At 40.0% G+C, this 13,183-nt stretch overlaps 1 protein-coding gene across 4 annotated transcripts in view; it reads left to right on the top strand.

Annotated features, from left to right (window-relative positions):
* Positions 1–10,741, top strand: part of LOC131231912 (phosphoglucan phosphatase DSP4, amyloplastic) — a 61,291-nt gene extending 50,550 nt beyond the window's left edge. For 2 of the 4 annotated variants that reach the window (XM_058228281.1, XM_058228280.1), the window contains 3 exons: positions 9,388–9,495; positions 9,928–9,990; positions 10,359–10,741. In XM_058228281.1, coding sequence (XP_058084264.1) covers positions 9,388–9,495; positions 9,928–9,990; positions 10,359–10,490 — 303 coding nt within the window. In that variant the 3' untranslated portion in view covers positions 10,491–10,741. The remainder of the gene's footprint in view (positions 1–9,387; positions 9,496–9,927; positions 9,991–10,358) is intronic. The other 2 variants (XM_058228282.1, XM_058228283.1) reach the window with 2 other exon arrangements.
* The last annotated feature ends 2,442 nt before the right edge of the window (positions 10,742–13,183 follow it).

The following is a 13,183-nucleotide window of genomic DNA, read 5'->3' as shown; positions in this document are numbered from 1 at the left end:
TCACGTAATGTGTCGCACCCTTGGGATATAGATACATATCAGTTATTGCATGAGATAATATTAGTTATATCATGTAATTTATTGTTATTGTTGGGAAACATGGGTAAACATTAGCAAATTGGTCGAATTTTTCAATGGAACTTCAGGGATTGTTAAAAAAAGACATGAATACACACTTAGGAAAAAAAAAAAAAAACCAAAAAGCAAGTGCACATAATAGGTTTTCTTTGTATAGGATCCTAATCTACCGCTGTCTAATTGAATTGATGCAACTATATTCAAAGTCAATTCATAAAATTTATAAATTTAAGAAGATATGTATGAAAACACGAGCATTATATTCAAAAGTAAAAGAAGTAAAAAACTAGAAATATACATGTGGATTTCAAAATTTTTTAACAAAATTTAATTAAAAGATTATTTTTTCCAAAAAAAATCCCCAAATTGCTAAGAATGTGTAGATCAGGTTATATTCATGTTTGATTTTGTGTTTGGACACTACAATTGCAACTTATTTGGTAAATATTGGGGAAATTTTAATTTTTTCTCAATTTTCCGTATTTCTACCCATCTCCCCCAAATCTTGAAATCAAAGCTCCAAATCCATAATTTTTCGTGCTAAACATGAAGAACCATGGATTTCTTACCATTTGACACTATTTTTTTTTAATGATGTCAGGGTGTCCCCACCCCTTTTGAGGCGAGAATATTCCCTGCGGATGCACGCAATCACCCGCCAACCACGTGCATCATGTAATCCACGGGGAGGGGAATCAAATGGGCAAGACTATTCCCCCATTTGACATTATTCTCAACATATAAAAACGAAAAATAAAAAATAAAACTAAAACATATGCACCTTTTAGAATTCGGACTTAAGAAGCTTCTAATCACGATTTCAGAGAAATTTCAAAGATTTTCTGCCAACAAAATAGAGTGGACTGGTTGAAATCACCTTAAAATGTATTAGGAAGTTTTTATTTTTTGTGAAATTTTGAGGATTTTGCAGACAACAATGTCAGTTTCCTTCTGTCCCTTTTGATATCGCACTCGATATTGTTATATCGCACGTACATTGAGTGTTGGAGTAAACCGGCTCTATATCACACCACATTGTGTAAACCCGAACCACAACAAACCTGGATCAAACCCTATGTGTTAGAAATTCAGATCTAACACCACCGCCAATTTGTGTGCTTTGCAGAAGCACGATAAGATAAAACAATATAATAATGTAGGATAACCAAACCAAAAGCAATCAACTACAAACAATGATTTTTAACATAGAAAACCCTTGTGGGAAAAAAATCATGGCATAAAGCGACCAAGATCCAATATAATCAAAACCTTAGAGTCGAACAGACTCACCTCCTTCGATTACAGAATCGCTCGATCTCCCCTTGCAATGTGCATCCATAGAAACCCCTAGATCCCTTGAGAGATCATTCCCAAGCCCTTTACAAGTGTAGAAAACCCTCTCCCTTGGCAAATCCTATCCCCTTGAGAGAAAACACGTATCTTACAAAGCCCTATTCTAAAAATGGGCTTAAATACCCTGGTTAGTGTAAAATCGCGAATCCCAATGGTCGCATCATGGTTGATCGACGGTCGACCGTGAACTACAGAGCGAGTCAAGGCCGACCGTGGATTCTCACGGTTGACCGTGGACTACATAGTGAGTCACAATCAACCGTACCCTGCAGAATGTAAGGCATCTGCACAACAATCTCCACCTTGATTTGTATTCTGCCAAGTCACCTTGAAGACCTCCCATGCAACCTCCACCTTGAGCGTAGACCGCTCCCTGCATCCCTCCACTTGGAACTCATCTCCATCTGCACCCCTGTGTAAGGGTGCCCAATCTCATCAATGACTAGTGAGATTGATCAAGCCCAAGCAGTTGAACTTCTTTGTGGTCATTGGCTTTGTTAACATATCTGCGACATTCTCGTCTGTTTGAATATTATGAAACATAATCTTCCTTGAAGCAATGAACTCCCGCATCTTGTGGAACCTCATGTTGATGTGCTTAGTTCGCGCGTGATACACCTGATTCATCGCCAGATGGATAACACTCTGACTATTACAATGCAATTGAATCGCCTCCTGCTTCAACCTGAGTTCTACTATCAGACCTTTCAACACATTGCCTCCTTTGATGCCTCTGTCGTAGCCATATATTCCGCTTTAGTTGTAGACAACGCTATCGTAGACTGTAGCGTAGATCTCCAATATACCGGTCCACTTACTAATGTGAAAACATATCTCGTGGTGGACGTCTCGTTGTCCAGATCACCTGCATAATCCGAATCCACGTATCCTACAACTTCACCTGAAGCTCCATATCCCTCGAACATGATTCCAACATCGACTGTGCGCTTGAGATACTTGAGAATCCATTTAACAACATTCAAATGCTCATTCCTTGGATTTTCCATGTACTTGCTAACCACACTGATTGCTTGTGAGATGTCCGGCCCCGTGCAAACCATTGCATACATCAGACTTCCCACTGCACTAGCGTACGACACCCGTGACATTTCTGAAATCTCTTCCTCTGTATTTGGACACGATTTGGCTGACAACTTAGAGTGACCTGCTAGAGGTGTGCCAACTGGCTTAACACCTTCCATGTGGAACCTCTCTAACACCTTTTGCATATAACCCATCTGAGAAAGCCACAACTTCCCAGATCGTCTGTCTCTGTTTATCTCCATGCCTAGGATTTTTTTCGCAATGCGTAGATCTTTCATGTTCAACTCCTTAACAGAGATTTAAGCAAGTATATCTCCGTCTTGTCCTTAGCAGCAATCGGCATATCATCTATATAAAGCATTAGTAGAATGTAGGACCTGTCCTCAAGTACCATGTAGTATATGCAGCAATCATACCTGCATCTGTTATACCCAATATCCACCATGTAGGATTTGAACTACTTGTACCACTGCCTTGGAGACTGCTTAAGCCATACAACGACTTCCTCAGCCTGCACACGTGGCCTTCCTTACCAAGCTCCTCGAAATCTTTAGGTTGCCTCATGTAAATGACTTCCTCCAAGTTTCCATAAAGGAATGCTATCTTCACTTCAAGCTACTCAAATTTCAAATTGGATTCCACTACCGTCGCCAGTAGCACCTTGATTGAGGTATGTTTCACGTTCGGAGAGAAAACTTCATTGTAATTCACTCTGCTCTGTGAGTACCCTTTCGCTACGAGCCTTGCCTTGTACTTTTCACCCTCCTTTTCTATTAACGCTTCTTTTTTCCTGTAGACCCATTTTCACCCTATAGCCCGCTAACCTTTAGGAAATTCCACCAACTCCCATATTTGATTCCTGTGTAGAGAATCCATCTCCTCCACCATGGTCGATATCAACCCGTACCGAACTGGGCCTCTAATGGTTCTCTTCTCTCTGTTCCTGGCTATAATTTCCTGGGTTTTTTTGTTGATTATTTTGCTTAGTATCTTGCCCATGCTGATTTTCACATTCAATAACTAGCTCAACTGGCTCCACATGCAGTGACAATTTCTTGGTCTCACCTTATGTTTCTGACTTTCTATTGCTGTGTCCTTGTTGGTCTTCAACATTGATGCCTCATCAAAGAAGACATCTTTGCAAATAACCACTTTCTGAGCAACTGGATACCAAAGCTTGTACCCCTTGACACCTTTTTCATCCACGATAAAGATTCACTTCCTAGACTTTGGATCCAACTTCAACCTCCGTCCACTCTGCACTTGAACATATCTGGACACCCGAAGATTCTCAATCCTAAGTAATAGACATCCTCGCATGTCTAGACTTCCTCTGCAACCTTGGAGTCTAGCGCTATAGATGGTGATCGATTTTCTATGTAGCATGCCATATGCATTGCTTCAGCCTAGAAGCTTTTAGGCAGCCCCACATGCAACCACATACTTCTCACCTTCCCCAATAGATTTTATCCATCCTCTTTGCTACCCCGTTCTAGTGTGAGGTCCTTGGAGTTGAGAAGTTCCTTGTGACACCTTAATCTTTGCAGAATTCCATGAATTCCTCTTGTCTGTACTCCATACCATTGTTTGACCTGAGACACTTAACCTGTCTCCTAGTTTGTTTTTGTACTTCCACCTTTAATTTCTTTTAACCTAGCGAACACATCAGACTTGTGCTTCATGAAGTAGAGCCAAACCTTCATTGAGTAGCCGTTTACGAAGGTCACGAAGTATCGTGTTCCTCCCTTAGACGACACTGTCAGTGGCCCCTAGACATCGGAATGAATATAGTTGAGCACCCTGCTGCTAGTGTGTGTAGCAGTCTTGAACCTTACCCCGTACTGCTTACCTAGGATGCAATGTTCATAGAAATCCACCTTGTATGCCTCAACTCCCTTTAACAGTTTTCGTGGGAGTTACATCATGCCTTTCTCGCTCATATGTCTTAACCGCATATGCCATAGATTAGTGTCATTTGTGCTGGATTCTGCGTGTGAGGTGGTAGCGGTCTCACCTATAACCGTGCTTCCTATCAACTTGTACAAATTTCTGTCTTCTGTCCATTCATCAACACCATTGCACCTTTGGTGACCTTTAATACACCGCCAAATGCGGCAAACGTGCAACCGTTTGTATCTAAAACCCCCAAAAATATTAAGTTTTTCTTCAGATCTAGGACATGCTTGACATCACCTAGAGTCTGTATGACTCTTTCAAGCATCCTTACCTTGATGGTCCCTATTCCGATGGCCTTATATGATGATTCATTCCCCATCAGAACACTTCCACCATCATAGGACTTGTAGGAATCAAACTAAGTCCTATCCGGGTAGATGTGATATGGACATTCTGAATTTAGAATCCAAGTGTCTAAAGAGACGACTTGTACCTGAAGAGACCGAGAGGAGGTCTCCTTCTGAGTTCTCTTCTGCTACATTGGCCGGTTTACTTGTGTTTCCTTTTCCTTTTCTTTCTAGGTCAATTATTCCATTTTTGGCAGTCTCTCTTGAAGTGCCCCTTAATGACGCAATAGAAGCATCCGTCCTTTGCCTTTAATTTCGATCTGGACTTTTTCTTCTTGTCAAACCGAGATCGATCCATGGATCGCCTACGTCCCTGACCCCCTTTCGCGACTAGCCCTTCCGCTTGAGTCCTCATCACTCAACTTTTTCATCATCTCGTTGGAAATGAGTGCCGCAGAGATTTCTTCAAGCTTCACTGTATTCTTCCCATACATCAGAGTAGTGATGACATGGTCGTATGAAGAAGGAAGCGATGTTAGAAGTAGCACCACTTTATCTTCTTTCTTGATCGTCTCTCCAAGCCTTACCAACTTGGTATAGACCTTTGTAAACGTGTTCATGTGTTCTAAGAGATCCGATCCTAACTTCAATTTCAGCCCGAAAAGTTGTTTATTCATAAATAACTTATTTGTTAAGGACTTCGACATGTACAGGTCTTTTAGCTTCTTCCGCATCTCCTAGGGAGATTCCTCATCCAGGACATTGTACATAACCTCATCCAATAGACACAAATGGATGATGCTCATAGCTTTCTCTCCGAGATCGCTCCAGTCATCATCTGACATATTCTCAGGTTTTGTTTCTAATAATGCCTTGCTCAACCCTTGTGAAACTAGAATATCCTTGACCTTCCGCTGCCACAAACTAAATTGTTCTTCTTATCGAATTTTGAACCTGGTATCGTTGCTGAATCCCGAACATCCAACTTGTCACTCTGATACCACTTTGTTGGAGTAAACTGACTCAATATCACACCACAATGATGTAAACCCGAGCCACAATAAACCCGAATCAAACCCTAGGTGTTAGAAATTCGAATCTAACACCACCACCAATCCATGTGCTTTGAGGAAGCTTGATAAACGAAAATAGAACAATATAATAATGCGGGATAACCAAACCAAAAGCAATCAACAACAAACACAACGAATTTTAATATGAAAAACCCTTACGGGAAAAATCCACGACACAAAGCTACAGAGATCCACTATAATTAAAACCTTAGAGTTGTACAGACTCGCCTTTTTCAATTACAAAATCACCCGATCTCCCCTTGTGATGCACACCTCTAGTAAACCCCTAGATTGCTTGAGAAATCCTTCTCAAGCACTTTACAAGTGTAGAAAACCCTCTCCTTTGGCAAATCGTAGCCTCTTAAGAGAAAAAACTCGTATCTTACCATGCCCTATTCTAAAAATGGGCCTTTGATTATAGAATTGCCCGATCTCCCATTGCGATGTGCTCCTCTAGGAAACCCCTAGATCTCTTGAGAAATCCTTCTCAAGCCCTTTAAAAACCCTCTCCCTTGGCAAACCCTAGCCCCTTGAGAGAAAACACTCATATTTTACCAAGCCCCATTCTAAAAAGGGTCTTAAAAAACACTGGTTCGCGCAAAATTGCGAAACCCGATGGCCGCACCACAATCGACTGTGAACTATGCAGTGAGTTACGATCGACTGTACCCTGCAGAATGCAAGGCATCTACACAACATTAAGAATTTATTGGGTGGGCCGTGGGTGGGGTGATATATCGTACAATATCATCATATCCACGATATTGTACGATATGATGAAAAATGGATATTAAAGTTGGGTTTCATATCGTCCAGCTGGGATAACAGATATATCATTGGATATATTGGTGATATCACTAGATACTGAAAACATTGGGTGTACTGTTGTCCATTTCTTTGCAATTCACGTGTCGAAATCTCGTTGACTTGATAACCGAGTTGTACCAATAACCAAAAGATTGCATAGAAAGATAATATTGACCATATGATTTTTCTTATTTTTCTGATCTTTTTGTATTTTTATGTCTTCTTTATGTTAATATAGAAAAATATACACTATATTGATATCCATTAAGGATATGCATGAGGGAGCAGTGACAGAGGTTAGGATCACGAGCATTGAGTTTGCACTGGGGGTCAGCATTGAGTTTGTATCTTTTTCTAATTATTTTAGGCTTGCACGAGCATTTATAGGAAGAGGTTCCCTGTTATTTATTGTTTATAGATGACAGTCTTGATTGACAGGTCGAGGGAGTGAGTAAAAGCAAAGTTAGAACTATGGAAGGATGCCTCGGAATCTAAAGGTTTCAAAAATTAGTCGGACTAAAAAAGTATATGGAATGCAATTTTAGTAACAACAGATTGGAAACGAGGAATTATTGAGATTGTGTTCGAAGAAAGTACCCCAAAATGACCATTTTCAATATCTTGGGTCAATAATTCAGTGAGTGTGGAGAGACTGAGAAGGATGTTGTTCATAGAATTGGAGCTAGGTGGATGAAATGGTGATGTGCCTTTCGATTTTTATGTGATCGAGGCCTACCAATGAGACTGAAGGAGAATTTTATATGATATCTATGAGACTGACCATGCTTCATGGGACATAATGTTGGGCAGTTAAGGAACAACATGTTCATGGGATGAGCATGGCTGAAATGAGAATGTTGAGATGGATGAGTGGCAAGAAAAGGAAGGATAGAATTAGAAGTGAATGCATTTGAGAGAACTTAAAGAGTAGCACAAAAGACTTCGATTGTTTGACCATGTGCAATAGAGACCCAGAACTGCGCCGGTTAGGAGTGAGTTGGTTCAAGTTGAAGGCTCCATAAGGGCAACAGAAACCCAAAAGGACGTGGGTGGAGGTAGTAAGATATGACTTGTGGACCCGTGGTTTAATTGAGGATATGATCCATGATAGAGTGGAATGGCAGAGCAAGATTCGTATAGCTGACCCAAATTCATTGTGATATGGCTTATGATGACGATGACAATGATGATTTCTTATATTAACCATCATATGTTCATTGTGTATCAGTCGATGCTAGTGATATCACATGATACATTGTTAATATTTAAGTAGCTTTGTGCTGATATATTGCAACATTATCGATATTGCGATATATCGGCTGGTATCAACGATATTATGGTCGAGATCAGGTATTTTTTGAGAATTCCTCGGGGTTTCATATTGCAGGTGTGCTATATCAAAGGTATTGGCCAATATGATCAATACATTGAACATTGGGTGCAGACACTCAACAATAGATCTGGAGATGAGGGCCCATGATACAACTTTTAATTCTCTTAAACAGAAAATTGCCTTTTATATGACCTAGATACCTATAGTGCTGTTGAGGCACAACTATAAATCAACTTCTAAGAGGTGCTTCTGTGCAATTGTATAGTCATGTCTTGGGTTTGTGCATTAACAAATTTATTTGTGGTGTTCACTGTACCCTCATTTTGGTTACCTGCAAAATGTATGACAAGTTTTAATCTTTCATTTTAAAAAAATGACAGGAGTTTTAAGTTAATTTTAGTTGTTTGAGCAAGAATCTACTGCATGCAAACTGCACAATTTTCAGTGTAAGAGCAGCCAGCGAGCTCTTCCTGCCCTTGCATGCATTCTTGCACATGCTATGTGCATGTGGTGGATTGCTGAATGTTGTGGATTGCACCCTTGAATGCATGTTCACATGCATAATTAACTTTTTCTTTTTTCTTTTTTCTTTTAATAGTAAACAGGGAATTTTATCGTGTTCTTGAAATCTTGTTCAATCAAATAAATCTGTATAATTCAGCTTTATTATGTACTTCTCGTATCAAAATCGTCTTGCATTAATGGAGTAAAAGGGGAAATGATCTGGGGCGGTGCTAAATGCATATTTCTAGTTAGTAATCAATCACTCTACTCAATACACATGGCACATGTGGCAGTGCTGAATGCTTATATCTATTCAGTAATCAAGTACTCTACTCCATACACGTAGCACACATGTACTAGGTCGGGACTGTTCATCTGTTGGGGCCTTCGGTGGAGAGTCACACCCCCCAAAACTGCAATGTTCCAATTATCCTAGTTGCCAAGTTTACCCATTGAATGTCAACCACTGGTGGAATAAACTCTGTTTGTAACCATCAAATTTCCTCCAATGGCAACCAACTTGGATTTCCTAGGTAATCCATGGTGGGCCCCACCTGACAACCCGTTTGGATCCTTTACATGAGTTCCACATATTTAGAGATGGAGTACTAGAGAACTAACTTAGATAAGCGATTAAAGGATTCCACATATTTAGAGATGGAGTACTTGAGAACTGACTTAGATAAGCAATAAGATCGATACTGTTCCTAATAGAACTCACTAGTCACTATGCTTGAAAATTTTGGCAGATATGTTAAATGTCTGAACAGAGTGTGTGCAACTCTGATGAATTGCTAGGAGGACAAATCTTCTCCTTGTTCTCAAATGAAAGGCTGTCTTTGAAGTTATTTCTGAGTCATTGTTGCTTGATTCTGCTTTCTAGAACTTGATGCACAGATAGAAATATAGAGAAAGCAAAACAGACAGGTTTTCACTAAGCAGATTCTCACAGGAAGGACGCTATGAGTACAAGTATATTGTAGATGGTGAATGGACATGCAGCAAATATGAACTATTTACGCTTCCCAACAATGACGGCCATGTCAACAACTACATCAATGTAAGAGTTCCTTTAGAGGTTTGTTGAATACCTCCCAACGTATTGCAATACAATCTGTTGGGACGTCATCCTTTGTATCTGGGCCATCTTCCATGTTCCTAACCATTCATACCACACATCTGACTTCGTGTGCTGGGAAGACAGCAAAGAAATGCTCTCAATTGGATTATTTCAACCCTTGGATAATTTGGCTCTTTTGCTCTTTTGCTTTGAACATGAACGGCCACCATAATCTTTGTATAATCATTGGGTTGATATTTTCATCTGAGAAGTGCCTATCCAAGGATAGCCCTATGTAATAAATGGTTTCTATCATTGAAAAGGGCCTAAATCTAATGACAAGAGTCCCAGCTTATTTTATGGGAATATGTTGGGATGTATTTGAGCAAACCTCTTTCCTTTATAAGGCTCTTTTACATCTTTTGTTAACAGGACACTTCCAATCCGTCTTACTTTGGAAGTCATTTAGAAGTCGTGGTTTGTTGCTGTTCCACGGTACATGGTTGTGCATTTGTCATCAGGGACTATCCATCTGATTGATTAATACTGTGATGAGTCATGGCAGCACAACATTGGACACTACATGCCCTTGATTTTTGTGGCCTTCAAATGGATGGTGAAAATAAAGAAGTGTCAACAAGGTCCATATTCGAAAGGGAAAATGTTTGTTAATCAGATGATGGTATTATTCCATTAAAGTTGGTTATTTTGATGCGTAGTGGGCCATCCCATAGTATGACCCACTAGTTGGACTGTTCAGATTTACTTCTGCAGCCATGTGTACAGTTTTGTGGCAGTGAACAATGACTTGTGCAAGAAACTGGAAACTAACAGCACATCTTCTTTATCCTTTGTGGCTGCAGGTTGATGGCAATGATCCTGATAACTCGAACAGGGAACTGCGGAAGCGTTTGATGGATGATGATGTTGATCTTACAAAGGAGGATAGAGTAGTGATCAGACGTATTTTAGAATCATATCCGGATGATGAGTAGCAATCGTAAATGGGATTGCTCATTGAGCATCGTTCAATAAAATGGTGTGTCATTGACAATGACCCTTCTATATTAGGCCCTTCTATTTGCGGCGTTGAGTAAAGCATGAAGCAGGTCCATCCACGGCTGCAATAAACCTGTCTAAAGTCTGGTGGATCACTGTTCTGTGGGACGCACTTGTATATACTAGAAACGGATGGCAAATGTCGGTGCCTATTAAGCAATATAACGAGACGATGGCTTTTTCTGCATATTGATAGTAGGCCTCACTAAAATTCTACCACTAAGATCCAAAAACGTGGCCATTGTTTTTTTGGTACTGCCGCCACTCGTTTTCTAGAGTGGAAAATCATTTAAGTACAAGAGTCCATCTTTTGTTCGTTGGAAGTAACTCTCCTTGCATCAATTGCCCGAGCACCTCTCACCATGGGAAAATGGCATATGACAAAAAAGGGGGGGATGGAAATGTTCGTGTTTATTTTTTTGATTTTGATTTTTATTTTTAGGTAGTGATCATAAAAATGCAGTAAAAACTCACTAAAAAACATGGAGAGTCAAAAATTAAGTGAATGAAAGCCTACGGTTAATATGGTTTGGAATATTTTTTTAAAAAATGAAGTGAGAAAAATGGTTGTATTTGTGCACGTGTATACATGATATATATAAACTAGGGGAATTGGCACGTCTGATGCACAGAGAGAGGTCACCAATGTTGGGAGGCACGTCCATAGGCCTATTGTATTTATAAGGAAAAAATGATGTGAAATTACATAAAATACCCCCACATAAAAGAACAAAATTGAAAACAAGAAGAACCTAGGAAATAATTAACCTAAAACTCGTAAGCCCAAGGGCTACGTCAGGCTCATATATACTTATAACAACTATAAGAAAGAAGTTTTGATCATTGACCTAAACTTTCCATCACATGGACCCACCTTTGTTTGCCCATCCTTCTCAAGAGTAACTTTTATCTAATGATGTAACCAACCGATTAATGGCTGTGAAAATGGAAGGTCCATACTGATTATACCAAAAAAGGTATAACCATTGATTTGGATTGTCCATCATAGGTGCCCCACATTTGATTGCACCTCTCCAAAAATCAACTGTGATATGATGAACATGACCATCTAATCAATGGATAAGAACTCTAAGATTCATATTTACTCTGCTAGAAAGGGTACGATTAGTGATCTAATCCATCTATCACATGGGGCTTACTGTTGGTTGCCAATCCCTCTCGAGAGATCACTTTTGTCGTACGATCATACCCATCCAAATGATGAGGATGAAATGGATGGTTCATATTTATTGTACTGGAAAAGTTCTTATCACTGCTAATCATGTGGTGCCTGCCTTTTAAGTAGGCATTCCTATTGTTCATCCCCATCATCGCCATACCCTATTACAACCAACGAGAGGGAGTTACGTGTGATCTGTACGGATATGCATAGTACGTTCAGAGATTTGCATATATGTACATAGAAAATTTCTGGATAAGTGTAGTTAGGATGTATCAGGTGGTGTTGTGTGCTGCCGAAGCGGCCGATAGAGAAACGATCGTGCTCAAACAGTTATATGACAGGTGACAAGAGAAGGAGCAAAGGGAGCAAGAACGCGGGAAGCATCTAGAAGGTAGTAGTGCTGAATGATTATGATAACTGTCGGAATGTAAGAAGGATCCAGAATAACTGGATCAAAGCAAATCAAGAAGGAAAATCGTCTCATACCAACCCAAACAAACCAATTATCATAGTGTAATGTTTCACTTACCTTGTTGAGCAAGTTACATTTCATAGTGCAATATTTACTTTCCAAGGTTATTGTTTTACATTTCATAGTGTAATTCGTGACAGTAACTGAGTAATTGATAATCTTTAGCTGTAATTCGAATTTATGCTTGCACGCTGGACTCAGTTCATCTATCAGGAAGGTGTTCTTCATGACCGACTGTAAGGATCTCTTTTACATTTAATTCTGATATGTATTGAAAAATCCTTTAGTACAGAAGGCAAATGAGTAACCCATCATGAGAGGACGAACCCCACCCTTTGAATATCGCCTGATCCGATTGTACACACTGAGTGAGTGGCTGAATAGGCGATTGGTCTCTTTAGATTTCGGTCATACATTATGTGTTTGCCTATCTTGGCGCTTGAGGTCATTGTTGTTCGGTTTGAATTGAAGCCGTAATTTCAATTATGGCACGCCCCCACATCTAGTGCAGAAAACAGCAACAACAATTTTTTGGCACACTTGGTGGGACATTGTATCTGACTTATCGGTGTGGAATTGCCAATAATGAATAAGAGTGCTCGTATCGTCGGGGATGAACCCTCTACACGCCAATTGCACTACCTCCAGTTGAGGACGTGTAAGTTCCCGTATCCCCTAAGGCGATGAATTTAAACAATAGCCCGACTACTACCACTGGAGATCCGAGAGGACCATCTACATCCTGGACTGTTCTTTCGGACAAGTGGCATTGTGCTTCGGGAATTTCAGATGACTATCCAGCTCGTACAAGAATATGGAAGAGCCCAAGGGGAGCAATTCTGCATTTAAGCCAAGAGCACCAATCGATACATGGCCAACCAAACCGAAACCATGCAGCGATTAATAGATTTGATAACTGAACGAACACCATCGGCAACACAATACAATGCCGAGGGGAGTTCGATTGGTAATGC

This window comes from Magnolia sinica, chromosome 17 (assembly GCF_029962835.1).
Source record: "Magnolia sinica isolate HGM2019 chromosome 17, MsV1, whole genome shotgun sequence".
NCBI classification, from domain to species: Eukaryota; Viridiplantae; Streptophyta; class Magnoliopsida; order Magnoliales; family Magnoliaceae; genus Magnolia; species Magnolia sinica.
This window is presented reverse-complemented; position numbering and strand designations above follow the sequence as displayed.